At 36.4% G+C, this 25,431-nt stretch overlaps 1 protein-coding gene across 1 annotated transcript; it reads left to right on the top strand.

The window, feature by feature from the left end:
- Positions 1-1,671: 1,671 nt before the first annotated feature.
- On the top strand, positions 1,672-20,312 carry LOC121427333 (cation-dependent mannose-6-phosphate receptor-like). The gene is given in 6 exon segments (XM_041623676.1): positions 1,672-1,859; positions 9,592-9,767; positions 10,271-10,380; positions 11,220-11,368; positions 15,439-15,565; positions 17,197-20,312. Coding segments are annotated over 6 exon segments (831 nt in total). The 5' UTR covers positions 1,672-1,716; the 3' UTR covers positions 17,323-20,312.
- The last annotated feature ends 5,119 nt before the right edge of the window (positions 20,313-25,431 follow it).

The raw sequence follows: 25,431 nt of genomic DNA, 5'->3' as shown, positions 1-25,431 counted from the left end.
TCTGCTTTTATGTAAATCAACTTATTGGGATCATGAATTTCTTCTGTAAGTGGAAATATAAAACGGCGTCCTTATGGATTTGAATTGGAATACTGGATATTTGCTGGCAAAATTTTGAATCTTTACAAACACACCACTCCGTATACCATCTGAGAAGTATAATGAAAACAATTCAGTAGATATAATTTCAGTGATGATCTCTCATGTTTAGTTATAGGAGTTGAGGTGCTTGCCCCCCCCCCCTCCCCTTCCACCAAAGAAAAGAAATAGAAATGAAGGGGCAAAGTATGGTACAGTATTACATTTGCATTATAGGGAAGATAGATATAATTGCTAGTGTGCTTCGCTTGCTCGTGACTTTTTAAACATTTTGTCCCATATGTCTTGCTCCCTCTCAAATCTTTTGTTCATCATGTTACATGATGATGAATGTTATGATGATGATGACGATGGGGATGATGATGATGACGAGGAGGAGGATGAATGATTGTGGTGATGATGATGATGATAATAATGAGGAGTATGAATGATGAGGATGTACAAGCCTACAATCTCGACGGAGGCTTTAGTTGTATTATTAGCTGTTGTATGCCAGATGTAAGCGAGGTACCTGATGTGTCAAGATAATACATAGACAATGGAGCACATACCCAGTACCCATACCCTTTCGTCTTGCTTTATTTGTTGGTTTATTTCTTATCCATTGCAGATATTTTGTACAAATGATTGCCACTGCATACCCATCAATATAAGAAAACATAGACTTGGTGTACGTATAGATGAGATGATATACTGTATAGGCAGTGGCTGTTCGGTTTAGGGACTTTACGTTTGTCCATGGCCCGAAAGCGGACGGTGCTGAAGCACCCCAAAGATTTTGCTTGGGGTGATGACTTATTCTCCACGAGCAACATCCCCAGGCATTCTGAAAGGTGTGTGAAAATGGGAAAATGTAACCAAACTGACCTTCATTTTGTAGTAGAACCTTTTTTTTCATGCTTTTCATATTTCTCTGGACCTGTTTGGCCTCCATTTGATAATGAAAACATTTCTCTTTTTTTTCTCAGATTTACATCAGCAACCCCAGTAAAAAAAAAAAAAAAATCATTCCCAGCTAACTAAGGCCCTGCATTTACAGCAAATGCAACGTTGTCAGCATTTGCCTAGATTATACCTTAATGAAGATTATGGTGATTACTGGTGAATAAATGGGAGGGGGTAAGGGCAGTGGCCCCCCCCCCCCCACCCACAAAATAATAATGACCATGTAAGGAAAGAAATGTGAGGGGGGATCGAGGAAGGGAAAATGGGTGAAATATGACGGCATTTTATGAATATGATGTCAAAAGCAATCTCAAAATATAGTTTTGATTTTAAATAGGTCAAAATTTTCACTCGCTTTCTCGCTCATGACTTTGATTGGTCACCTTGATTTAGGCCTATATTATTACCCGGGGCCTGATCCCTTGATGATGATAACGAGCAAATGATAAGCAAAATGACAATAAAAAATCAATTTGGGAAAAAATGTTATTCGCATGTACTCATCGGCACGTTCTTACGACATAATTTGAACTTTTTCTGTAAAGAAACTTTTAACCAATCAGGTTCTTGCACATCACGGTTTACTCGATATCGCATCGCAAGACCGCGTCGCGTCTACGTCTGGAAAGACAAGACTAATAATTAGCACGTGATCTGAGCTGTGAATGTGTGATGGACTTTTCAGGACTGAAAATGCCGTGTTTCGTCGTGTTATTTTGCCTTTTTGCTTGTGTTCAGTCTGTTTTATCAGATTGTTCAGTTGCACATTCAGAAAAGAAGTATCTTTCACTCATTGAACCGTTGAAAGGCGAAACGTAAGTATATTTTATTCGATGGTGATTGGCATTGGGATTGATTGCCAGTCGTAGACTATTATAGGTTGAAGTCCCACCTATTCATGTTTGTGTATCCTAGTCTATAGCCCTAATGTTAAAGCTTGTGTAGGCCTAGGGCGGCTAGCCTAGGCTATAGTTTTGGTAAATTCACCAAAATGCACCTATCACTATTCCAATTCATTGCTAGCTAATATGAATGGATATGCCCTATAACAGTTATGGTGTGGAGGATATGAAATGAAAATGTGTTTTACAGGATAAATTTTGCGATTTTACATGGAAATTTAACTTGATCGGGTCACCCGATCAAATTTATCTGTGTGTTAGGCCCTATTGTCTTTCAATTAAATCCTATTCCAAATCATGGAATGGGCTGAAACTTTCAAGATATGTTCTTTGTAACTTTTTGGATATCTAATCACTAAATTTATAAGATAGGCAGTGTACAGCCACACGCGTGTGTCTTTACCATCCAGCCACACGCGTGTGGTTATATCCAGAACACCTATCTGTATCTGTGGATACCGCCACACGCCGCCAGTAATAACAGTAAAACACGTATGTAGGTCTGACCGTCTATATCACGATCAAAATAACCTCATTTCTTCATTAAATTCTTACATTCTAAACCCCTTTGATATCCTTAGATCGTTTCAATTAAGCTTGTAACCGATTTTGCAATCGGCAACCGATTCCATTCGATTTCACAACAATCGGCGATCACCTGCCGATCTTCGATCATGCCCCTTGAAGGAAAAAATCGGATATAAAAAATCGGCATAGATCTATTTACAGTGCAGTCAGAACATATTTCAAGATTGTTCTATTTAGAGCTTGTTAACAATGGAATAGTTCGAACAATCAGATTCCTGGAATGTCAGAAAAGACTCGCAACAAGTTGACCTACTTATGACCTACCGGTAGCTGCGCTGACTGGTATGGTGGGAGTGGAACTTTAGATGAATGTATTGTATAATACAAACAAGGAACATGTACTTGTACTGGGATTGTCATTTATCCCGCCCATGAGTGCACACAAAGGCCAATAGCAATGGAGTTTGAGAGCCGTGTGTGACCGCATGGGTGCATGAATATTACATGCATTATGTATGCTAGTGCTTATGGTGATAAATCCCGCCCATGAGTGCACACAATGGCCAATAGCAATGGAGTTTGAGAGCTGTGTGTGACTGCATGGGTGTATGACTGCATGAATATGTTGTACGCATTATGTATGCTAGTGCTGACAAATCCCGCCCATGAGTGTATACAATGGACGAATAGCAAGGGAGTTTGAGAGTTGTGTGTGACCGCATGGGTGCAAGAATAAAACATGCATTATGTATGCTAGTGCTTATGCTGATAAATCCCGCCCACAATGGCCAATAGCAATGGAGTTTAATGAGAACTGTGTGTGACCGCATGAATATTACATGCATTATGTATGCTAACTAGTGCTAAATGCTGATAAATCCCGCCCATGAGTGCACACAATGGCCAATAGCAACGGAGTTTGAGAGCTGTGTGTGACCGCATGGGTGCATGAATGTGTTGTACGTATTATGTATGCTAGTGCTTTCGCTGATAAATCCCACCCATGAGTGTATACAATGGACGAATAGCAAGGGAGTTTGAGAAAAGTGTATGATTGAATGCTGTGTTGTATATATGCTAATAGGTCCATGATGCTAGTGATTGCCCTGCTTAAATCCCGCCCATAAGTGCACACACGACCAAGGGACGAATAATTGCAAGGGAATTTGAGAGCTGTGTGTGTGCATGGATGAGTTGCGTGTTGTACGTATTATGTAAGCCATACTTGCCCTGATATTATTAATCCAGCTAGTGAGCTAATTCAAAGAATAGCACCGTCAATCAAACCCACCACTGCACATGCCAAAAGGTAAAGTAAAGAATTCTGCACTAGCCCGTTCATGTCTGGGCGGTACCAGTTTTCGGCTCTGCCCCAAAACTATCTTGTATTGTGTGCTTGCGCGCATTTGGTAATTCACTGATATTGTTGAGAGGGTGGGTATACAGAAAGATCGATACTGAGGCGTGACTTAACTTTTTCGAGGACTGTTTCGGAGAAATGATATACAAGTAAGCTATTTTCACAAAATGGGTGTACTTTGGAATGGTTTTTGGGCGTGGCTGTAATCATATATTATAATGAGCGAACTGAGCTGAGCTCAGCTTAAAAAAATGTCCCGCCGATCGTTCATTGACCTGTGATCTATGAGAATTATTTTCCTTTGCTCGGAAGATGCGTCATTCGGTTATCTTTCTAATAACAATCACTCATTTTGTTGTAAAGCAGTAACACCTCAAAACCCTTTTAAAACATGTTCCAAATGATCGCGCATGTCGGCGACTTCCATTCCTAAACATTCGTCTTTGTGACTTTGTCAAGAAGATGCGCGCGACCGAGAACAAAAGTTTTATGTATTCCTTTATTTTTAAACATCGCCGATTCGATTTTCGATTCGATTTCGATTTTAGAAGCTTAACTGCCGATCCGATTTTCGATCTGATTTTTGATCCGATTTACAACATTAGTTTCAATTTCATTCTCACCGTCTTCACTCCTTGCTTTTCTTGTCTTGTTACAAACGGTCGTCTGTTTAACAGCAAATTCTCTTTTTCTACTTGTGTCGATTCTGGCTTCCTTCGCGGTGGCAGACCCATACAGCGTTAGCGCAGCGCAGTAGTAGACATACACAGTTTGGCTTTACGTTTGGTACGAATTATGTACCAAGCGTTAAGCATGCACGAATCCCGAGTTTCGTACGTACGCACGTACGCGCACATAGCCTAGAGTCAGTAGAGAATCGACACAAGTAGAAAAAGTGTGGAAATTTGCTATTTAACAGGCGGCCTTTTGTAACAAGACAAGAAAAGCAAGGAGAGAAGACGGTGAGAATGAAATTGAAACGATCTAAGGATATCAAAGGGGTTTAGAATGTAAGAATTTAATGAAGAAATGAGGTTATTTTGATCGTGATATAGACGGTCAGACCTACATACGTGTTTTACTGTTATTACTGGCGGCGTGTGGCGGTATCCACAGATAGGTGTTCTGGATATAACCACACGCGTGTGGCTGGATGGTAAAGACACACGCGTGTGGCTGTATACACTGCCTATAAGATAAGTGCTTGAATGCCCATTTTTTAAATTTAAAATAAGCATCACCGAGAGAGGGCGCTATATATCCAAGATTTGAATATTTGAAATTTTCTCAGAGAAGTGCAGTTGGAAAAATATCTGATGGTCTCTATGCTTTAGTAAGACTCATTTATATAATATTGACTGGCCTTGAGGGGAACATCAAATATATTGCCAGCAAAAGAATCATATTGGCCCAAGTCTTTAGACGAGGGCAATATGGGTCTTTTAAGGGCAATATATTATAATGCTGTAACCGATTTTTATTCCAATTCCCGATCCGATCCGATTTTCCCCTTTTTTCTCCATTTTTCCAAACTCCGATTTTTGACCATTGGGGGAAAAAATCGGATCGGAAAAACCAAAACATAACAAGACAAAAAAAAAACACGTGGCGACATGTTTGCCGTCAAAATGCGCTGGTGATTTGTTTTGATCTCAGACAAAATCGGTGGAAGGAAAAGAAGATAAAGGGGAAGAAAATTATTTGTTTTTATCTCCGATATTAGCGGAAAGGCAGGTGGAGAAGAAGATTATAATTTGTTTTGATCTCCGACATAATCGGGAAAAACAAAACGATGATAATGATAATTGGTGATAATTTGTTTTGATCTCCGACAAAAATGGAGGAAGAAAAACAACGAAAAGACGATATGTTTTGATCTTAAGCGGAGGCAAATAAGATTTAGTTTAACACGCTGACATGCGCGGTAATATTTACGACTATCTGACTATACGTCTTCTAACAGTTTACGATTACCTCCGCCATCACTACGATGTTGTAGAGAAGGTGAATATCATGGTAAACAATTCTGGACAATAATGCGTTTTTATCGGGAGGTCATGCAACCTTTATGAGTTTACGATCACCTCCGCCATCACTACGATGTTGTAGAGAAGGTGAATATCACGGTAAACAACTCTTGATAATAATGCGTCTTTTTCGGGAGGTCATGCGACCTTTATGAGATTACAATTACCTCCGCCATCACTTCGATGTTGTAGAGAAGGTGAATATCATGGTAAACAACTCTGGACAATAATGCGTCCTTTTTGGGAGGTCATGCGACTTTTAAGAGTTTACGATTACCTCCGCCATCACTACGATGTTGTAGAGAAGGTGAATTTCACGGTAAACAACTCTTGATAATAATGGTCTTTTTCGGGAGGTCATGCGACCTTTATGAGATTACGATTACCTCCGCCATCACTACGATGTTGTAGAGAAGGTGAATATCATGGGAAACAACTCTGGATAATAATGCTTCTTTTCCGGGAGGTCATGCGACCTTTAAGAGTTTACGATTACTTCCGCCATCACTACGATGTTGTAGAGAAGGTGAATATCAAGGTAAACAACTCTTGATAATAATGCGTCTTTTTCGGGAGGTCATGCGACCTTTATGAGATTACGATTACCTCCGCCATCACTACGATGTTGTAGAGAAGGTGAATATCATGGTAAACAACTCGGGATAATAATGCGTCTTTTTCGGGAGGTCATGCGACCTTGAAGAGTTTACGATTACCTCCGCCATCACTACGATGTTGTAGAGAAGGTGAATATCACGGTAAACAACTCTTGATAATAATGCGTCTTTTTCGGGAGGTCATGCGACCTTTATGAGATTACAATTACCTCCGCCATCACTTCGATGTTGTAGAGAAGGTGAATATCATGGTAAACAACTCTGGACAATAATGCGTCCTTTTTGGGAGGTCATGCGACTTTTAAGAGTTTACGATTACCTCCGCCATCACTACGATGTTGTAGAGAAGGTGAATTTCACGGTAAACAACTCTTGATAATAATGGTCTTTTTCGGGAGGTCATGCGACCTTTATGAGATTACGATTACCTCCGCCATAACTACGATGTTGTAGAGAAGGTGAATATCATGGTAAAAAACTCTGGATAATAATGCGTCTTTTTTGGGAGGTCATGCGACCTTTAAGAGTTTACGATTACCTCCGCCATCACTACGATGTTGTAGAGAAGGTGAATATCACGGTAAACAACTCTTGATAATAATGCGTCTTTTTCGGGAGGTCATGCGACCTTTATGAGATTACAATTACCTCCGCCATCACTTCGATGTTGTAGAGAAGGTGAATATCATGGTAAACAACTCTGGATAATAATGCGTCCTTTTTGGGAGGTCATGCGACTTTTAAGAGTTTACGATTACCTCCGCCATCACTACGATGTTGTAGAGAAGGTGAATATCACGGTAAACAACTCTTGATAATAATGCGTCTTTTTCGGGAGGTCATGCGACCTTTATGAGATTACGATTACCTCCGCCATCACTACGATGTTGTAGAGAAGGTGAATATCATGGTAAACAACTCTGGATAATAATGCGTCTTTTTCGGGAGGTCATGCGACCTTTAAGAGTTTACGATTACCTCCGCCATCACTACGATGTTGTAGAGAAGGTGAATATCACGGTAAACAACTCTTGAAAATAATGCGTCTTTTTCGGGAGGTCATGCGACCTTTTTGAGATTACGATTACCTCCGCCATCACTACGATGTTGTAGAGAAGGTGAATATCATGGTAAACAACTCTGGATAATAATGCGTCCTTTTTGGGAGGTCAGGCGACCTTTAAGAGTTTACGATTACCCCCGCCATCACTACGATGTTGTAGAGAAGGTGAATATCACGGTAAACAACTCTTGATAATATTGCGTCTTTTTCGGGAGGTCATGCGACCTTTATGAGATTACGATTACCTCCGCCATCACTACGATGTTGTAGAGAAGGTGAATATCATGGTAAACAACTTTGGATAGTAGTGCGTCCTTTTCGGTAAGTAATGCGACCTCTAAAAGTTCACGACGGATGCCGCCATCACCACGATGTTGTAGAGAAGGTGAATATCATGGTAAACAACTTTGGATAATAATGCGTCTATTTCGGGAGGTCTTGCGACCTTTAAGAGTTTACGATTACCTCCGCCATCACTACGATATTGTAGAAAAGGTGAATATCATCGTAAACAACTTTGGATAATAGTGCGTCTTTTTCGGTAAGTAATGCGGCCTCTAAAAGTTCACGACGGACTCCGCCATCACCACGATGTTGTAGAGAAGAGGCCTATCGTTGATCGGCGGTAGTGTCGCGCGCTGGAACGTCATTATCTTATTTTCCTTCCTCCGATTATGTCGGTGATCAAAACAACTCATCATCTTCTTCCTCCGCTTTTGTCGGAGTCAAAAACAAATTCTGCCATCAGTGTAGCGTGCCGCATTTGTCCACGCGCCGGCCACATACAAATTTTAATGTATTTTTTTGTTTTTGAATATCTTCCGATCCGATATCCGAACCGATTCCGATTTTAGGAGCAAAACTTCCGAACCGAACTCCGATCCCGTAATTGCTCTAACTTACAACATTATATTTGATGTTCCCTGAAAGAAGAGCCAGTCAATATTTTTATTATCATCCAAATCAGATATCTAGAGCAAAAATCGTGATAATGGTGATATTTATTTTTAAAATAGTTATATTGTGTCTTGTTAATATAAGGGTCTAGGCTCTGCACTTTACCATTATGACGTACTTGCAAGCGCTTGGATCCAGTGATGTCTTTATTATGACGTATATTGTTGGCGCGCAGATCCTTAAGAAGCGTATCTCTTTATACGCATCCTCAAATGCCCGGATGTGAGACCAGGGAAAATACAAAGGTATATTTTGCGTCGTCTCTGCATGCAAAGTAAATATGCGCATTGAGACCGAGGAAAATACAAATAATATACCTATCCCTTCCCGATATTTATGAATCTAGGGCAATACAGTTTTGTAAATGACCAGCTCAGATGTCTGATACGGGTGATAATAGATGATATTCGATTATCAATCACATTATTGACCCTTTACCAAAGCTATACACAGGCTTTAAAAAGTCAACGTCAATAATAGTCTAGTCTAACGTTAGACTGATAATTTTGATAAAAATAAAAAAAAAATTGATCTACCACTAAACGGAGTAGACCCAACACAGCTGTTGAGGACCCAGGGGCCTGTTTCATGAAATCGTCTTTTTTAAATTGATCATGGAAGTAGGTCCTAGAACCGCTCTATGTTTACAGAACGAGATATCGCTCAAAACTGTTTCACAAAATGTCAAAGCCTTTGACGTTAAAGAGGTAAAGCCGATTTTGGGCGAATGGTCCTTGGTCTTGGAAAGACACCTCCAGACATGTCCTACGTAAGCATGACCTTCTTTGCTTACCGCCCACCTCCATCAACATTGATAGAAATTACGGCAAGCCCACACTGACATAGGCCTATATCACCAATCAAACATTTCTTTTATTAAGGTTGATTTTCAGGCCTGATTTTTTTTTTTGGGGGGGAAGTGTCACTTTTCTAGACTGTAGTGCATCTTTCTATCAGGGTCAGACAAGGCTAATGTCATGAGATGAGAAACAATCCCAGTCGTCGGTCTAAAAGGTTCCATTGCCGTTGATGACCTTTGATAATAACTTCTGCATGATGATGATTAGGTATCTTTTTTCTGTTTTATCAACAGAGTGGAGGTTATGGATCCTGCTCACAACTACTCTTATAAGGTTGGTTTCTGTGATGGGATCCATGTAGATGGTGTCGGTGCGGAGGATATAGGAGTTGAGCAGTTTGATCTTAAAAATGATAAAGCACCTTTCCATGTGGTTGGGAGAATAACTGCAACTAACATTATGGTTGGAAGTAAGTAAGCTATGATATGTACCACTATTTTAAAGGGCAAGTCCAGCCAAACTAAAACAGGGGATTTTAATAAATATAGAAAATCAAACTTAAGCGTAATGCCAAAAATTTAATAGATGTCGGATGTAGAATAAGAAACTGATAGCATTTTAAAGTTTTACTTATTTTCACAAAACATTTATGCACAAAAATGTGATACCGGTATGTAAATGAGACAGTTGATGATGTCACTCACTCACTATTTCTTACATTCTATATTCAGATTTGACAAAGTGGAACAGAAGCTGAAATAAAAAAAAGTGTAAATTTTTTCCGAGATTTGAACCTTGTTGATCTTTCTCTCATTTCTCTCCTTTTGGCTAAAATCAATTTGAAGCTGATGTTTAATAAATGTTTTATTGCAGGAAATAACTCTGTAAAAAGTGAATATTTTTAAATATTTGTTGGCAATTCACAAGACAGTAACATTCAACAAAAAATGTTCAAATGTTCTTATTTCTCAGCTAATTGGATCTTTCTTGAATACCGAAATGGGGATGCATACAATTAGCATTGCAATGGAGAAACAAGGAGAGCAACCATCTTTATATTGTGTGACAAAAGTGGACTTCTTGTAAGTAATTCTTGGCCCATCTTGCAGATGAATGCGATTGAGCCAATCCTTCTCACCTTCTGAAATGCCAGAAATGCCATCTTCTACATGTAGAATGCATATTTCCTTGAAGGGATGCTCTGGGCTGAATATATAATAGAGTAACATTCTCAGAGCAAAATGCTGAAAATTTGATCAAAATCGGATAACAAATAAAAAAGTTATTGAATTTTAGAGATTTGCAATATCCTGGTGAAATAGTTCTAGGCATATCTTCATGAATATTCATTAGGTGGACTGATGATGTCACATCCCCACTCACCACTGTTATTACATTAAATCAGAAATGTTACTTTTTTTATAAATGTGTAAGTGATGTGTCTCCATTATGATAAAATATCAAAGTTGCAGCAAGAAATAACTGATGCAATCTTTTGTCAATCCAATTGTTTTAGCTTTTGGTAGATAAATTTTGAATAAACCTACCGATAATTTCATATAATAAAATGCAAAAAAAGGGGGATATGACATCATCAGCCACAGGTTTTGGCCTTTGCTCCAGTATGGATTGACTTCAGTTTCCCTTTCAATGGCCTTTGATATTTAGTGCCATAAATCTACCCCAATTTTGCTGTTTGATGAAAATGCACCCTATAAAAAGTGGCTTTGCCCTAAAAATATCTAAAATTAGGGCCCATCAATCAGTATGTACACGTATCGTATTTTCTCATATTAAAAAAAGGAAACTGTTGGAGAGGGAGCCTGCATATAAAGCGGGATGGAGTCTATGGAAAGCACATGTTATAGCAAAATTATTCAGTGTTCAATGGGTTGATATCAATATTCTGTTTCTTTGACAGATAAAGCCAGTTTTGGTTGAAGAGAATAACAACAGGACTAACGAATGTGCCTATGTATTTGAAGTAGGAAGTTCAGTAGCGTGCTCAAATTCAACGACAATACCTTCATCGTCATCAGGAATTGGTGTTGGGGGAATTATTGTCATTTCGTAAGTGCAAAGTTTTTCACTCCAATCAAACCATTATGTTGATGTATTTAAATATCATTTGCAACCATTTTTTTCTTTATATTGGAACAAGTCCTACTTTTTACAAGCTTTTAGCATTTGTTAAATCGTGTTCAGGGACTGGTCTATGCGAGTTCCCTCATACTCTCCATTGTTTTATTCATTCTATTGCCATGATTGTGTTAATATTAAATATTTCTTATTTTTTCATTTGTTTTCTAAATTTTCTTTGTACTTGGATTCTTTCTTTTTTTTCATCAAGACTGTCGAAATGAAATGAATAAATTAATAAAAGATACTAAATAAATGCAATTAACAGCAAGGAATTATGTGTATCTTTTCACGATGACTGTATGCAAAGTAGAACTTGATTTCTTCTTGTGGGTTTCATATATTAATAGTTGGGTCAATCCACATCAAATCAACCAATTTTCAGACAATTTGTCACCCGACCCTCTTCGATTTTCTTTAAACTCGCACCAAATGTTGCCCCAAGTGTCTGACGGAAAAATCTGAAATATTTTGCCCCAAGGTCAAATGGTTGCTAAGATACGGCCTCCCATAGCAACCAATGCGCACTCAAAGAAATTATTTTAAATAAAATTGCCTATTTTTGATTGACTACTGCAGCAAAGTTTGATTGATTACAGTCTTCATTTTAAGTAAATTGAAAGAACTTTTTGGTCTAAACATGCAGAGTATACTGTAGCGCGGACCTGTCAACCGGATTTCGCACAAGAGGTCACCGAAAATGGCGTTAAGCATCCGTGTCAATGATTTCAGAAGCATGTTTGGAGGCTCATAAATCCAAAACTAAATTAGCTTAGAACCAAATATTATGCACATTTATGGACTTTCATATACTCAACAGAATTACAAAAAATTGACCCAAGAGTGTGCGTCGTTTTCCTGTAGGGCGCCCTCAAAGTTGGATTTTTTTCAAAAGATGCCAAGTTCAAGGTCACGGATCACCTCCCGTCCCATCAAGGAGGGGGACCAATTTCTGTGTTTTGATAGACATTTACCCATATTTTCAAGTGTTACTTGAGAAATTTTGCTACCGGAATGTTTAGGGGCTGATTTGCGCATTCCAAAATGGTCGTAAACACCCTAAATTTGACGTTAATGACACATACATGCTTTTCAACACTTTTCAAATTGTGATAACTCAAAGATGAAATGCCAAAAGACATTGATATCTTCTGTGATGATAGTCTGTAATTGGTATTAAAAGGATATATCTTCAGAAATAGTTTTTACTGTTGGTAATGACCTTGAAAACACACCTAAAATTCAATAAAAACAGTAAATTGGCGAATTTTCCAGAATCATATGGCATTCAAATGGTGTTTACATTGACTTTCAAATGGGTGTCATTTCAATACAAAGGGTGAGCTTAAGCCAAAACTTGAAAGACATGTACAACTTTTGTTCTACTTTAAGCAACATAAAATATTTGAACTCAAAACTATATAATTTGACCTTGAAATTATTCCAAATATAGCTAATTATTGCTTCATAAGTAGCATATTCAAATCGCGCGAGTACATTGCACTTTGCAACACATTTCAAAATGGATTTTCTCATAGAGAGAATACCTGATCAGGCTGATATTTGCAGTATTGGTAGTCTGTAATGAGTTCTTGGAGGATCTACAGATTAAGTACCTATTCTCTCATGACAATGACCTTGAAAATACAGCTGAAAATCATGAAAATCAATAAATCATACAATTTTCATTAGTAATCAAGTGTTTTTACCCACTTTTCATTGTGTGTTATTCCATCTTAGATTGTGAGCTCATGCTGATAATTGCAAATCATGTTCCACTTTTGGTCTACTTTAAGCTACATAAAATATTTGAACTCAAAACCTTATCATTCGACCTTGAAATTGTTCCAAATATAGCTATTTGTGCTTCATAAGTAGCATATTCAAATCACACGTGTACTTTGCAACACATTTCAAATTGGATTTTCTCAAAGAGAGAATACCTGATCAGGCTGATATTTGCAGTATTAGTAGTCTGTAATGAGTTCTTAGAGTATCTACAGATCAAGGAACTATTCTTTCATGACAATGACCTTGAAAATACAGCTGAAAATCATGAAAAATCAATAAATCAGACTGAACTCAAAACCATATCATTTGACCTTGAAATTATTTCCAAGTATTGAAATGTGTTGCTAAGTACAATGTACATGCACGATTTGAATATATGCTACTTATGAAGCAACAAATAGCTATATTTGGAATGATTTCAAGGTCAAAATATATGGTTTTGAGTTCAGTCTGATTTATTGATTGGGTAAAAACAGATTACTAATGAAAATTGTATGATTTATTGATTTTCATGATTTTCAGCTGTATTTTCAAGGTCATTGTCATGAGAGAATAGGTACTTAATCTGTAGATCCTCCAAGAACTCATTACAGACTACCAATACTGCAAATATCAGCCTGATCAGGTATTCTCTCTATGAGAAAATCCATTTTGAAATGTGTTGCAAAGTGCAATGTACTCGCGCAATTTGAATATGCTACTTACGAAGCAATAATCAGCTATATTTGGAATAATTTCAAGGTCAAATGATATAGTTTTGAGTTCAAATATTTTATGTTGCTCAAAGTAGAACAAAAGTTGAACATGTCTTTCAAGTTTTGGCTTAAGCTCACCCTTTGTATTGAAATGACACCCATTTGAAAGTCAATGTAAACACCATTTGAATGCCATATGATTCTGGAAAATTCGCCAATTTACTGTTTTTAATGAATTTTAGGTGTGTTTTCAAGGTCATTACCAACAACAAAAACTATTTCTGAAGATATATCCTTTTAATACCAATTACAGACTATCATCACTGAAGATATCAATGTCTCTTGGCATTTCATCTTTTAGTTATCATAATTTGAAAAGTGTTGAAAAGCATGTATTTGTCATTAACGTCAAATTTAGGGTGTTTACGACCATTTTGGAATGCGCAAATCAGCCCCTAAACATTCCGGTAGCAAAATTTCTCAAGTAACACTTGAAAATATGGGTAAATGTCTATCAAAACACAGAAATTGGTCCCCCTCCTCGATGGGACGGGAGGTGATCCGTGACCTTGAACTTGGCATCTTTTGAAAAAAATCCAACTTTGAGGGCGCCCTACAGGAAAACGACGCACACTCTTGGGTCAATTTTTTGTAATTCTGTTGAGTATATGAAAGTCCATAAATGTGCATAATATTTGGTTCTAAGCTAATTTAGTTTTGGATTTATGAGCCTCCAAACATGCTTCTGAAATCATTGACACGGATGCTTAACGCCATTTTCGGTGACCTCGTGTGCGAAATCCGGTTGACAGGTCCGCGCTACAGTATACTCTGCATGTTTAGACCAAAAAGTTCTTCCAATTTACTTAAAATGAAGACTGTTATCAATCAAACTTTGCTGCAGTAGTCAATCAAAAATAGGCAATTTTATTTAAAATAATTTCTTTGAGTGCGCATTGGTTGCTATGGGAGGCTGTATCTTAGCAACCATTTGACCTTGGGGCAAAATATTTCAGATTTTTCCGTCAGACACTTGGGGCAACATTTGGTGCGAGTTTAAAGAAAATCGAAGAGGGTCGGGTGACAAGCATTGGTTGATTTGACATGGATTGACCCAGTTGTGAACAGTAGATAGGTTGATGATACCTATAGATAGATAGATAGATAGACAGACCTTTGGAGATATTTTGTTCCCTTTTTCTTTCCCCCAGTCCCCCCATTTGTGCTGTAATATAGAAAAGTTGCCTTGCTCTTATGTTGAAATTTAAGGCCTGTGATGTAGTGTAATACTAGGGTCACAAATACCTTTACGAACACCGTATAAACAATTTCATACCATTTATTGCTATATATGTATAAAAATCATTCGTACAGCGATCGTAAATGTATTGCTGTAGCATAACTTTCTTGATTTTGCCAAAAAGAAATTTCATCCCTAAAATCAAAACGCTCAGGTGAATCTCAGCAGTGATCCTTGAATTTTTTTTCTCTCCCTCTTTTTCTTTTTAAATCCAGGACTTTAGTCATAGCTGCAGCTTACTTAATTCTAGGGGTTGCGTACAAGAGATTTTTCTTAAGAGCGAAAGGAAGAGAGCAGTTTCCAAACATTGATTTCTGGACAAACTTTGGTAATTTAACAGCAGTAAGTATCCCATAATGATGTAGTATGAATTGTCTTTGTAGTATTCTATGGGGTTACTCAAGGGGAGAGAGAGAAAAATTGCACAGGGGCTTAGGGCAATTTTGCCCCCCCCCCCCCGAATGCCCTAAAGAACCCTGGATAATTTGAAAGGAGTCGTAATGATAATAATGTGTCCATTTATATAGTGCAGTTACTAAAATACTCAACTTTGCTTTGATACGTGGTATCATATTATTACCCGGCGTTTGCTGAGCCGCCATATGCGCTAAAGCGTTCAAGGAATAATTCCTACCGGGTACCCATTCACCTCACCTTGGTCAAGTGCAGCACATTGCGGTTAAATTTCTTGCCGAAGGAAATTAAGCCATGGCTGGGATTCGAACCCACGACCCTCTGTTTTCAAATTCCGGAGACTAATCCAATGGGCCACAACGCTCGAGTCATGGAAAGTCCCCATGCACTGCCATGTTGAAGCTCATTCAATGTTGCAGATTTTAGAGGCAGGAGGTTGTGAAAAGTAGCCCCCAAAAATGAAAAAAAAACCAAGAGAAAACTTTGCGTGGAAGGGAATCACTGAGTTTAATCTTAACTTTAATATTGGCCATCAATATACTGTACATGTATGTTATACTAATAAACACTCATTCTACACTTTATTTTGCTGAACAGCTATGTGTGCAACTTAGATAGTATGCAAATGAAAAAAAATGATGATGTCACACACATTAATTTGTTTGTATTTTACTGCATACCTGTTCCTCTTATGAAAAATGTGGTTTAGCTTGTTGCCTTAATTCATTTTGATATGATAGGGAGATTCTTCATTATCAAATCTACAAACATTGAGGAAAAAATAATTTGTAATGAATTCTATTATAGTTAGGATTTGACATTGCTGGCCTTCTTTCATTTACAAAATACCTGTGTTGTGCATTTAACTGTTCTCTTAAATAAATCAAGAACTTAGAAATGCATATCTTTCTTTTCATTAAATTGTCAGTGTTATGCTTGTTTGACTTTTTTGCATTTTATTCAAATCAACATGTTTTGGGGTTACTTGACCTTAATTAAAAAAAAGAAGGTTTTGAAAGTTTTTTTATCATATTTATTTTTACAATGCCTGATGCCATGACCTTGTCCAAGCAATCAGGAAATTATTTTGTGGTATTCCTTTGAAGAAAAAAAATTGATTGTTACAGTGTTTTTCATCATCTGTCAACAGATACAGACACTCGTCTGCAATATTGATCGCCTCCCATCCCATTGACATTTCGTGTTTCTTTTCTCCCATCAAATAATCTGACTTTTCATTCACAAAATCCCAAAGTGAACTCCTCAAAGTTCTTGAACAATCGACAATGCATGAATTTCACTGGGCCAAGTGTTTGGAATGGTCTCCCAATCAACATTTGTTCATATCCTTCAGAACAAAAAGCTATAACCCATTTATTTTCTCTATACCATCCACTTTGTATATTGTAAGCACATTGAGAGCAGAATTATTTTTTTTATTTACATATCTTTTAAACTATATTTTTACACTTATATTCATTTTAAGTGCTATTATAATATAAATTCTAAAATTGTGATGCTGTTAGATCCATTTTGTTTCTCTTTTCATTCTTCTAAAGGATGGATGTGACTTTCTCTGTCGATGTAACAAGAAGCAATCGTCTAAGAGCTACAAAGGTCTGGGTGATGACCAACTTGGTCTGGATGAAGAAGAAGAAAGAGATGACAATATCTTACCCATGTAGGCATAACATTTCCACTCTATCAGTACTCAGTTTCATGTATTTCTTTTCCGTACAATTTAGATAGACTTTATGAATTAGTTTTTATATTTCTGTTATTGTTGATAATAATTCCATGAAATATGTATTGTGGTACACTGCTATTTTTATTGATTATTTAAATTGAGTCTTTTGAATGTAATTATTTCGCCGATAAATAAGTTTCTTTTAATTGGCTATTCCTAGCTATTATGAAATTTTCTTGAAAATCGACTTTGAAGTCACTATATATATGTATATGTAGACCTTGTAGACCTAAGGCTTTTTTATTTAAAAAGAATGGATGCTTTGTAAATGATTCCTTTAAAAATTGAGACGTTTCATGTTCTAGACAATTTAATCCCAATTTGAGGATGAGGATAAAGCTAAAAATGATGTACATTAAGTACACTACACTTTATTCCCCAAGAAAATTAAAAAAACATCTCTTTGTGTAGGTATGTTGGTTCCATGCATAGGACTTCATTTTTTTTTAGAGAGAGAGAAATATGTATTGGGTTGAATGACGAAGTTGCTTGCTATACATGGGTCATGGCATGGGGTGTATACATTCATTCAATATACAAGGCTATGATATAAACTTGTCCTCTGTAAGTAACTCCTGTGTGCTATAATTAGGTTGGCAAGTTTTTGCTTATTTCTTGATCAAGTGGAGAAATGCTTGATTTTGGGGGGCACATGCAGTATCTATTACAGCTATTCATCATGCTTTGGCCCAAAACTAAATTGAATTCTTAAAATAATTTTTTTTCCTGTAATTGAATTTAAGTTTTGGGGTTACATTTTCAACTTTTCACCAGTAGAGGAAGGTCCCACAAGTATATTCTTGAACATGATTGCTTTTTTTCAAGTGCTCTTGCGATTAAGGAATAATAATCCTGAAGGTTCTATTAAAAACTTGATCATAATTCAATGGAATGAAGTACAGTTTGTTTCTAAATATTTTTAAAATTTGGGGGATTGAGTGCTGTATGTTGCATTGACTCAATCTCAACACAGACAAGGTGGCGGCAGATTGCAAATGGTTTTATGTATGTATACCATTAATCATAAACTGCTGCCATATATGAAGCACACTGGTTGTTATTGCAGGTATTGATACAGCATCTTGGAGCCATCATGGTTTTAAATCAAGCAAGGCACCAAGAGTGGATGCAATCAATCATCAGGTGATTTTGTGTTGTGCTGTGCCTGTCCAGATTTGAAGCAATGCAATAAAAAGAAACTGAATAGTCTGTTATGAAGCCTTATTTGGTGTTGCAAGAAACTTCTTCAATTGCAAATCTATATATAATAAAGTATAAATTTATGTCATCGGGGAATAATTGTTCTGGGGCCCCATCTTACAAAGAGTTACGATTGATCATCCACAACTATGGAAAGCCAGCAACACCAACATCTAAAATGCATCTTTGTTCATTTTTTTTATAGATATGCTTTAATGCATTCATTGTTTTATTAAAATTTAGTGCTTCCCTTGGTTTACAAAGACATTGTGGAAATTTCCTGTATGAAAATTATGACATCGATGGATTTCATACAGTGGAGGTTGATTGAATCAATCATGATTCCTTGTAAGAGGGGTCCTGCTATCATCGTAATTGCTCCGCAATTTTTATAGACTGCTACACAATAGGTCTTTTATATAGCAGATTTTTACATAGGACTGTACTGAACTTACGTGTAAATGTAGTTGAGAGCTCTTCTCCTATGACCAAAAATGCAAATTCAATTTGGTAAGAAAAATTATTCCCTAGACTTGCAATATTAATGAATTTGCAAATGATTACTTATCTGCCTCTTGCCATAAGGAGTGTAAACAGATTTTACACTGAGCTAAAATTGGTAACATTGAATTTTCAAATTACAACAGAAATTTGCAATAGAGGGCAAAAAATTTCCTTTGCAACACCCATTAAAGGCCTTTAGTAAACTGGATCGAGCATACTAACTTTAACATGGGTTTCAATCCGGATTTATTTTCAAGATTGTTATATCGTTAATACAAGTATAAGAAGAAAGGTCATTTTAATGACTTGGAAACTCACTTTGGATTATGCAGATTCATTTTACTTTCCTGCAGAAGTCTATTTATGCTCAGAACAGAATTTTTTATTTGAGCAGATTAGAGTACCGGGTATAGGCAATTCCTCTGAAAATTTTAGGTTGCATTTGCTTGTATTTTGAAATAATCTTAAGATAAATATCAGCAGGTGTAGCATGGTCATTACTTTGGCATGAGTTGTGTTAACACTCTGGCTCTTGAAAGCACCCATTTTGCACTTCAGCTCCGTGTTTTTCTTTATTTTTTTGTTTTTTACTACACAAAGCCCAAGCCTTGCCCAACATTTCTCTTATACATGTAGGCATTAAATGATCATACAGGTTTCATAAACAACTGTTGTTATCAAATTATTTGTTCACAGTGTTTGTGTTTAAATGCACTTCAGTGGAAAGTTCCTATTTTTGCCATTCAGAAGCTCCTTTTGACAGGTTCAGAGTCGCTTTACTGGAATAATATATGCTGGACCAATCCACTGAATTGGTGAGCATGATCACTCTTGTTGCTAGAGGAACATGCTAGGGGCTCAAATTGATCCAAAGACTTCAGGCTTTTTTGCCTTAGATGCCCTTTGGAATGGCCTTAGTACCTGCCAAGACATGAATAGATGCTTTTTGTTGCTGCTTTTACAAACAACTCAACTTGGAAAAACACTAAAACTTTGAGTTTAATATTGCTTCCTTGCATGATTTATATCCATATCCCTAAATAGTCCACAACTTGGTCCAGGGTCCCATTTTATGAAAGGACTTGTCAGACATTTTATCCGACAGTTGTCATAGAGGGAGATTACATGGCAAGTGTGTCATTTGGATCAGTCCTAGGGATCCAAGTTACTATTGTGGTACATTCTAACATCCAATGGTAGTCGCCATGGTAATAATGACCAACAGCTTATCAAATTGAGGATTTCTTGGAAGTTACCATTGCCTGACATTGCATTTCATTATAGGAAAATTTAGCCAACATGGCCCCTCTTTCCAAGTGGCGTATTGTTGCTGGAGAGGTCCCCCGTTGATGGGTCGAGAAAATTGCCCGTGGACAGTGGTCATACTGTATCTATAGTGCATTTGGTCAAATTATAGAGTTTTTGCCTGTTTAGCATTTTTCCATTGGCTAGCCTGTTACATATTATCTCCAGGCTCTGCTGCCTTCTAGAATTGTGTAATCCATGTACAAGGTTTATGGGAATCAAATAATTCATTAGTCGACTTCTCACATAGTTTTAGGGGCATTTTTACTTTTAAGCTCTCTCTCTGTATCCTGCACAATAAAAGTCTTGCACATTTTTACTGTTTCACTTTTTGCACATGGTACTTAATGTAGTTGCTATCATAAGTTTAGAAATAACCTCTTTCACTATAGTACATGTACATGTATGAAAATGAACCTTACCCAAATTTGCATCCATTGGCTTTGCAAAATACATGATTTATCATGTTTATTGAGTCCATTGAATTTGTATACATGCATCATTCCTTATGTGCTGCTTCAGATACTGTTCTTGACTTACAAGTGCATCAACCATGAAGCAATGAAGTACTGTCATATGAGTCATGAAATTCTGTATGATTTATTTTACAAAGCCCAGTCTCTCTCCAAAATTGATATATAGTCATGTAATTCAAGCATGTTTTCAGACAATCCTCGATGTTTCTTTTGCATTTTCAAAATTTGTTTTCTTTGAAAAGTTTGTAAAATTAAGTAATGATATGCTTATTATGCACCCTATTTTACCCTTTTTGTATCTTGTTCCTCCTGCCTTGTGCATGTGTATATATATTTTGCTGATTTTCGCATGATCTTTGGCATAACATTTGACTTTTCGCATGATCTTTGGCATAACACTTGAATTACGTTACCAGTAAACTGTAAAAGAAAGGAAAAATCACATTAAAAACGGTTTTAATTACATTTTGTAAATTCAAATCTCAATATCCATGAAATTCTTGAAGTTAGTTCTGCATGAATACCTTTAATCTGGAGATTCTAGTTGAAGACTATGTTGTGTATTCAGGAGTTGTATAACTTCATATCTTGTTTTTGAAACATCTTTTTATACTTCTTGGAACGATTTTTGATGACCTATTCATAGGATGTTTATGATTTATTTTTTCTATTTTCATTTTCAATTAGATTCATTATTTTTCATTGGATGTGGTGAAAAGTTTGAGTAATTGGGTTTTTTTTATTAAATTTGTTCTCTTCGTGGAGTTAAAGGAAACCAAAACCCAAGAAGAGAAGTAATCTTATTGGAAAGAGTAAAATGAGAGGAACAATTTAAAAAAAGTTTCATCAAAAACGGTTATGAAATAAGCAAGTTATGGGAGTTTGAAAACTCTTGTTGTACTTTCTATGGGCATCCTCAAATTGGCAAACGTGCTTCAAAATGGCTGATTTTGTGGACAACTCTCCATTTGTTTTGTACACAAATATTCAGATTTTCCTCATCTTTCAAATTGCATCTTGCCTCCTTCTGAGCACAACATATGTCATGGGAAAATATAATCCACACCATATATGTCAAGGTCAGGAGATAATGTGAAATATGTAAAATAAAGGGGAAAATCTGAAAATATGTGTACAAAACAAATGGAGAGTTGTCCACAAAATCAGCCATTTTGAAGCACGTTTGCCAATTTGAGGATCCACATAGTAAGTACAACAAGACTTTTTAATCGTCCATAACTTGTTTATTTCATAACCGATTTTGATGAAACTTTTTTAAAATTGTTCCTCTCATTTTACTCTTTCCAATAAGATTGCTTCTCTTCTTGGGTTTTGGTTTCCTTTAAAGAAATTTAATTTAATATTTGTGTAAGCAAGCCAAATAAAATGTAAGATGTTCTCTTGTTTCTTTTTTATTCTTTTGGGCTTCTACTTTTACAAAAGGAACTATGTAAGGTAGGGAAGTATATTTTCATCTATTAACCTGACTTGTTCTCACTCAATGATGCCAGCAGCTGGCCAAACAATGTCTTTGCTGAGACTGCTCAAGGGCTGAGCACCAAAAGATGAACATAACGTGTAGTGCTTAATTTTCAGTGCCTTGCACTAAGTTTAGACCCTGATGACACATCAATCCGTGCAAGCCTTGCGGGTAAGTTGTTAGCTATCACCCTCAACAAAGTTTTGAGCACTTTTCTGCTTGCAAATCAGACTTGCATGTGCTCCGGTTCCATGAAATTTGCTCTGGCGACAATTGCTCTACCAATCGAATGGCCAACTTCAACCCTGGGTTCAACACTGTAGTATACCCTACCCTAAACCTAACATAAAACCCTATAGCAACCCTAACACTAACCCTACATCTTAGACGAAAATAAGCCTGAAGCAATTGTGGCAGGCCAGGCTTCCACGGATTGATGTGATAGGGCCTTTATTGTCAGCACATTACAATCCACCCTCATGAGAGCTTAAAGGCCTGGTCACACTGGCCGAGCATTGTTGGAGCGGAGAGAAAAAAAATAATCACCGCTTGCTACCGTTCACCTTTTTCGATTTCGATTGTTTTTTTTTTGTTTTCGATTTTTTCCCCAATTTGTGAGCGAAATTCGACCCTCTCTCCCTACCGCTCCAACAAGGCTCGAGCGGTGTGACCAGGCCTTAAGACATTTTAGACCAAGCATTGTTGAAAAATGTGATCAATAAATTTAATGTAGGCCTACAGTATGCCACCATGTACGTACAATATACATGTATTAAGGCTTGAAAGAATTTGGGTTAATTAGATTGAACTGTATACAGATCATTTATTTCTTGTTAGTGTGTTGGAGAGGGCTTTCTGTGATATCTTGTGCAATTTTTCCATTCTGGGTCCTGTCTTAGAAGGAGTTGTAATTGATCCGATCAACAACAACTATGGAAAGCCAGCAATGCAAGTATTCAAAATGCATGTTTGTTCAATATGTTCTCTAGATATGTTGTATATTCATATATACTGTACATTCATTGATTTTCTTGACAATTTAGTTTCCTCCTCTTTGTATGCAAAAGGACATTGTCAAAATATCCTGTAGTCAAATTCAATTAAAAAGTATGACATTGTTGGATTTCCATATAGTTTTGAGTTGATCATATCAATCACAACTCTTTGTAAAATAGGACCCAGGCTTCTTAATTTGAGTATAGTTACTGGACATGTGTATGCTTTTAATAGATGATTGTCTCAATTTATTTTGTGAATATCTGATCATATCATCACTGTTTTCAAAAGGGTCTTACATGTAAGAGGCCAAAATTGATGAGGGGAAAATCTGATATTTTGAATTCTAGACTGCACAATGTCTATGGAGCAGCAGTAACATCCAGAATGAATTATATTCATGTATATATTCATGGACATTGTGCAGTCATCTGTAACTTTTTAGGTGGATAAACACCTTCTGAATGCTTGTATACTCAATTTCATATGTTATCAGTAACTCTCAAGGCTTTTCTCATGCATTTTCATGTATATTTTAATAAAGAGTTATGCCTTATTACTATTTTATTGGTTAAAAGACTTTTATCTCATTTCATCAACTTTTATCACATTTTGTCTTTGTGATTGATTATAGCGAACAGTTTCATGTGAATGATATACATTTTATGTTGTGGAGTAAATCAGTGAAGTTATAGGTAAATTAAATCATCTTCCATGAATATATGAACAGAATATATAAGATTATTTTTACACCACATACAGTATCTAAATATGATAGCTGACAGAGTTATCATTTCTTTATAATGAATACCGTAGTTTATGTTAAGTACGTCTATTTTTATGTTAATACTATATTTCATGGAAGTTGCTGATTAACATAAATTTCTACTGTAAGTACAGGTAGCTTATTGTTAACACAAATATATTTTTGGACATTACAGACTATCAACAAAATTACTTGAAAATGCCACAATTGAGTTTTAGATAAGAATAAGGATGTATTTCAGGCTCTGAAATTGAGGCTTCATATTCCAGCTGTTATGTCATAATTTGATCAGTTGTATTATGGATATCCTTGTAGAATTTTATCTTTGAACTTTTATTCAGGAAAAGGGTCATGAAAAAAGAGACAATATTTTGTTATAGAAGCAAATGGATTGTCCTGGTCCCTGTTTGATAAAAAGATAAAAATCAGTGGTAAAATCTAAGAATTAAAAGCTACAATTGATTGTAAATATTTAATATATTTCTTTGTTATACAGGGCAACATAACATGATTTGTATTTCAATTAATGACTGGGACCCATCAAAGACAAATGGGCAATTGTGTGACATACATTTACCTTAATTTCTTCATCCATTGTTAAAAAAATGCAATTATGGCTGCTATATGTCTTATTTATTCCATAAAAGTTTTGATTTATAGAAAAGGTATGAAATTTGAATCAATCTTTACTATTTAAAGACTTTATCAAACACTAACAGTATTTTGGTAGAGGTTTAGGATTTAGTATAGCAAATAGCTGAAAGCACTCAAGATGTATAAAAACGTTGATTATATGGTGTTTATATTTATGCAGAATTTGCATGTATTGTGTACATGTGAAGTGATATATATCTGTCAAACCATTCCCTATTCATCTGTACATGTACTGTTATTATCTGGAAAACTTCTGAATAAATTGTACCAACAAAGATTGCCTTGAGATTTATAATCAGAAATAAAGTATTGTTTAACACTTTATATGAAAAGAAATTGTTGTTGGACTTTGTTTTTAAATGGAACTTATCAAAGTCAAAGGTTGTACAGAAGATGAAGCAAAATGTAATGTGTGTGTGTAGTGTAGTTGAGTTTTAGCAGGCGTGTATCAATCAGACATGATTATATACATCTGGGGCCGACCTTTAATATCACCATCCAAAAGACATGACCAGGGCTTGAAGCAGTTCTTGGTCCTGTGCATTTTAGTTATTTTGCCAGTGAATTAGCCATCCAATAGTAACTACCTTGGTACGTGTGAGTCACGATACATAAGAGCCAGCCAAACTCAAGAAATCCTTGGGAGGTCTTCGAATGGCAAATTTA

Source organism: Lytechinus variegatus, chromosome 14 (genome assembly GCF_018143015.1).
Source record: "Lytechinus variegatus isolate NC3 chromosome 14, Lvar_3.0, whole genome shotgun sequence".
In the NCBI taxonomy this organism is placed as follows: Eukaryota; Metazoa; Echinodermata; class Echinoidea; order Temnopleuroida; family Toxopneustidae; genus Lytechinus; species Lytechinus variegatus.
This window is presented reverse-complemented; position numbering and strand designations above follow the sequence as displayed.